General features: G+C 39.1%; 1 protein-coding gene across 1 annotated transcript; it reads right to left on the bottom strand.

Moving 5' to 3' along the window:
• Positions 1-2,373: 2,373 nt before the first annotated feature.
• Positions 2,374-3,288, bottom strand: LOC136061885 (uncharacterized). Its single transcript, XM_065760274.1, has one exon. It carries the CDS (start codon positions 3,286-3,288, stop codon positions 2,374-2,376), a length of 915 nt encoding a protein of 304 aa, XP_065616346.1.
• Positions 3,289-5,255: the final 1,967 nt, after the last annotated feature.

Genomic DNA, 5,255 nt, shown 5'->3' with positions numbered 1-5,255 from the left:
AATAAAAAGCAGTTGCTTTTTATCAAAGAAAAATCAGTTAAAGAAAAATGTTTTCATTGAACGGGTCAATCATTTAATCTCTCACAGATAAATGTTAAAAGAATTCATCAATCTTCCACTAGTAAATAAATTTATACTCAAATTTTATTTAGTCAAATATATAACTTTATTAAAATTTTCAATCATAATTTTTTAGTATTTGGTTACTTTATTCAATAAATAGTGTTTATTTTAGTTCCCTAGTCATTGAGTAATGCGATGGGTTCATTTTAATTTGTAATTTTTTTTCCTAAAAAAATAGATTTTAAATGGAAAAAAAAATTCTATTAATATTCAAAGTATAAGAATAGAACTCACTTAAAGTAGTCGCCTTAGGCCCCACAATACCTTGAGCTGGCCCTGCTTGCATGAATTAAATCTCAACCATAGGTGATTGTGATCACTTAATTCTAATAGGTCTGTTTTTAGTCCAATTTAAATTAAATGATTTGTAATAATCCTATTGGCAAAAGATAAGGTTTATGGTGAGGTTTCATTCATCTAATTTAATCCAAAGTCAAGGCATTTATTAATTCTCGATATAATAGGCAAGAATTGATTAATTAGACAAGTTGGTACTTAACATGATATACTAGTTTATAGGAGCCATATGGCATGATATACTTTAGCCAACTGGCACACATTGTAGGAATTGCAAATTTATTTGTCATTGTTAATGCCCATGTAATTTAATGGAAGTGATTGGAAGGACAAAAATGTTAAATGTTATATATGTATTAAAATCAAAATTTCAAAATATTAAAAATCAAAATCAAATTCCCTCAAACTCAAAAGGATGTATTTTAAATTTTAGTCTTAAAAAAAAAATCATGTATGTGACATGTAAAATCTCATGCTTACTGAGAAAAAAAAAAACCTAAATGAGGTACCTCATGACAAAATCGTTGTGTAGCTAACTCATTGTCTGAAGCTCTCAAAAGAAGATAGATCATTTTTACATTTGGTTGAACCCTTAGTATTTTCTCCACAAAAACTTCGTTCATTTATGCAAGCAAGTTATCACTAGCACCAACATCCTTTCAACACACGCATACATAGAATTATAAACAAAGCATAACGCAAACATAGGAATATATAGATATATACACATACGCACGTAAACGAATGGAGTCAAGTAGACTATATACAAGCAATTTGCTTGCTAGGTTGTTTATATTTATAGCTTTGAACAAACATAAATAAATGCATTTCAGGAGCGCGGGCAGAGAGAGATAACCTTTTGCTAGAAAGCCTGTGGCACCAATGATTAAGATAGTCTTGTTCTCAAAAAAATCGGAGTATACTGTCCAACTCCATGAGAGAAGAAATGAGAAAGGGAGAGAGTACTGGATGATGATGATCTCAAAGCAAGAAGGGGATGACTTCTAAATTGAGAGTTGCCTTGCTTTATATAGAATTGCCGAATACATATTGTCCAAAATAATTTCTAAATTTTTTCATCCAATCACAACTTATTAAAGGAAAAATAATAGAAATATGTTTTGTATTATTTTTTTATTCTTATTGTTAGGTTCTAAAGACTTAGGATTCAATGTATTTAGAACTCTAATGTGTAATGTTGGCAAATCATGATCAAAATAGGTTATTTAGTCTTGTTTAGACTTGCTCAAAGTTGTATTATTTATGTAAGTTGGAACAACTAGTGCAGGATTGAATAGTGCTTCTCAGCCTGGTTCGATCGATCGAAGCTTAGGCTCGATCAATTGAAAATCGGGTCAGATGCGTTTTTTCTGCAGATTTCCAACCCAGCCCTAACTCCTAAAACGTTTAGGGTTTTCTGTTTTTACCCTAGGTATATAAGGTAAACTCTAGCCACGTTTTAGATGTTGCTTATATTACTAATTTGTGTAAATCTCTTGTGAGATTTAAAGGAGTTTTTCTTTACACAAAACTCAAGGTTTTCAAGGAAGAGATGTTATCTACACCTTAATGATTAACTCAGTTGCTGCCATTGAAGTTTAAAGAAAAACAAGCATGGGTGCTTGTACTTGCTGGAGAATCCAAGAAAAAAGAAGTTCGTGGATTCGGAGTTTGCACGTGGTCGTGTCAGTAAGTTCTATTGGTGGGTAGCAATAAGAAGTCGAGCGTGGAGGCTTGTAAGTCTTATTGTATGAACTTCGATTCTTTCAAGATAGTGGATTCAAGTTTACCTTGAGGATAGTTAGGTCAAATCCTTCTCAGGTTTTTACCGTATGCTTTCCTAGGTCATCATATCATTGTGTTATTTACTTTTCCGCTGCTTTATACTTGATATGATTGTGTGTTTGTGATAACCTTTTTTTTTTGAGAAACCGACCCTTGGAAAAGGGGGAGCTAAGATTCCATTAAAATTTCAGAACGGTAGGATACATTAGAGACTACTGGGACTTCCTCAATCCACGTACAAAAAGGAGAAAAGTTACATGCTGCTCTAGCTAAGCTGTGAGCAACTTTGTTTCCCATCCTACGAGTATGATTGAAAACTAAGTGCCTGAAATTTGAAGAAAGGACTTTGATGTCAGCAAGGATATGGCCAAAGCTTGCTGCAGCGAAGCTTAAGCCCTTCATGGCTCGAATAGCAGTGTCCGAGTTGCCTTCCAGGATGATATGATCAAAACCAAGCTCTTGTGCAAAGGAAAGAGCCCGTCTTGCTGCCAACACTTCCACCATCTCCACCGAGGTGGGCAGTGGAATAACTTGCGTTAAAGCAGCCATAACTAGACCATGGTCGTTGCGAATGATGGCACCAAGACTTGCTTCGCCTTTTGCTTGAAAGACGGCGCCATCAAAGTTAATTTTCACCCAATCCATGGGAGGAGGCTCCCATTTGTGGTGGATTCGGGCAGGGGGAGTAGAAGAGGCAGGGGCGTGGGCATGATGAAAATCTCGTAAAGCTTCTTTCGCCATTGGGAATATTAGTCTCAAGTCAGACACCGACTCACCAATTCTAAGCTTATTCCTTCTAAGCCAGATTTGTGATGTGATCATAGCCATTAGTTCCGTGGGGTGGCCTTTCTCCATGCATACCTGAACAACTTCTAAGAAGTTCAAACAATCTTTAGCATCATTCCTTAACGGACCAAAGTGCAAATCCCAGGCCATTTCCAGTTTCGGACATCCCCATAAAGCATGCAAAGTAGTCTCCTGTTCAAGACCACACACCTGGCAGGAGGCATCAGAAAGAACCTTCCTTCTCATCAGGTTGACCCGAGAGGGAAGAGCATCCGAGGCTGCTCTCCACATCAACATTTTTGTTCGGTTAGGAATTCGTAGTTTCCACAGCCCTTTCCAAATGCTTTTTGTATGTAGGGGGGGCCAATGGGCCTGTGTTTGGGGTCAGCTCATCCTCAATCAAAAATCTATACCCAGCCTTGACCGAATAGACACCATCCACCTTACCCGGCCAATACATCTGATCTCTTGCCTCAGTGAAGTACAGGGGGATTGACTTGATCATCTTGGCTTCTTGGGGTAAGAAGTTATTGTCTATGGCATCATCAATCCAGCAATTCCTTTCCTTGTCAATTAACACTGAAACCAACGCATCATCACCATAGAAAATTGGGGGGGATTGGATATTAGCACAATGAGAGGCAGGCAGCCACCTGTCATGGTAAATGCGGATATTATCACCATTACCCACCCTCCATTTGGCACCCTTTTTTATGACCTCCCTCCCTTTGAGAATGCTTTTCCAAGCAAATGAGCCGTTGCTTTCCTTTGCCCCAAATATATTCCCATCAGGGAAAAATTTGCCTTTGAAAAAGTGGTGGAATAGAGAGTTTTTATCCTCAAGCAACCTCCATACTTGCTTCACCAACATAGCATCGTTAAATTTCTGAAGTTCCTTAAACCCTAAGCCCCCTAGGTCCTTTGGGAGACAAAAAGTACTCCATTTTGACCAATGGATTTTCCTTTGCTCCTCTTGCTGCCCCCACCAGAATTTCCGTATTAGTTGCTCAATGTCATTGCACAAAGTGATGGGTAATTTGAAACAACTCATGGCATAGGTTGGTGTAGCCTGCATTACCGCCTTTAGCAACACCTCACGCTCGGCTTGGGACAAAAGTTGTTCTTTCCACTCCTGCAACTTCGCCCAAACTCTTTCCTTGATGAATAAGAGGCTGGCCTTTTTGTTTCTTCCCACTAGGGTAGGGATGCTAAGGTATTTCTCATATTGCTTAACCTCCTGAACCCCAAGATGAGTTGTGATCTGATCAATGGAGTCCGCTGAAGTTGATTTACTGAAGAACAGAGAAGTTTTTGATCTATTTAGTTACTGGCCCGAAGCCCTTTCATAACTCCCCAAGAGGGCTTGAATTTTTTGACATTCCATAATGGAGGATCTGCAGAAGAGTAGGCTGTCATCGGCGAAGAAAAGGTGTGTCAGTCGAGGGCCATTTCTACTTATAGAGACACCTCGAATTTGGTTTGAATCAGCCACATGTTGCAGGAGACTATGTAGACCTTCCGTACAAAAAAGAAACAGGTAAGGGGAGAGGGGGTCCCCTTGCCTAATGCCCCTGGTTGGTTGGAAGGTAGTTGAGGGTTCTCCATTAATCAGGATCGAATAGCTAACTGATGAAATACATTCCATCATTAAGGCTATCCATCTGTCCGCAAAACCCATGCGCTTCATCACAAGTTCCAAATATTTCCATTCAATGTGGTCGTACGCTTTACTCAAGTCGAGCTTCAGGGCCATGAAGCCCGACCTGCCAGAATGATGGTGCTTCATATAGTGGAATGTTTCAAAAGCCATTAATATGTTGTCTGTAATCACCCGGCCTGCTTGAAACACACTTTGATTTTCTGAAATTACTGCTGGGAGTATAATCTTTAGCCTGTTTGCTAACACCTTAGACACCAGTTTGTAAATCACACTACATAAGCTTATAGGACAGAATTCAGAGATATTTTCCGGGGATTTAACTTTTGGAATTAAAGCAATATGAGTACGGTTTATGTCAGTTGGAATCTTACAGTTTTGCAGGCAGTCGAGAGCGGCTGAGCAGACGTCATCACCCACCGTGCTCCAAAAAGTCTGGAAGAAAAGCGGGGGCATGCCGTCGGGGCCCGGAGCTGTGATGGCAGCCATTTCTCTCATGGCAGTCTCAATTTCCTCCCTATTAAATTGTCGAAGTAGCATAGCATTCATATCGTCCGTGACAGAGGGTTGAATCTTATGGAGTACTTCATCAATATTTGTTGGGGAA

The sequence above is a fragment of the Quercus suber genome, unplaced genomic scaffold, assembly GCF_002906115.3.
Source record: "Quercus suber isolate HL8 unplaced genomic scaffold, Cork oak 2.0 scaffold_361, whole genome shotgun sequence".
Taxonomy (NCBI): domain Eukaryota; kingdom Viridiplantae; phylum Streptophyta; class Magnoliopsida; order Fagales; family Fagaceae; genus Quercus; species Quercus suber.
The sequence above is the reverse complement of the archived record's forward strand: the minus strand, read 5'-3'. Positions and strand labels throughout refer to the sequence as shown.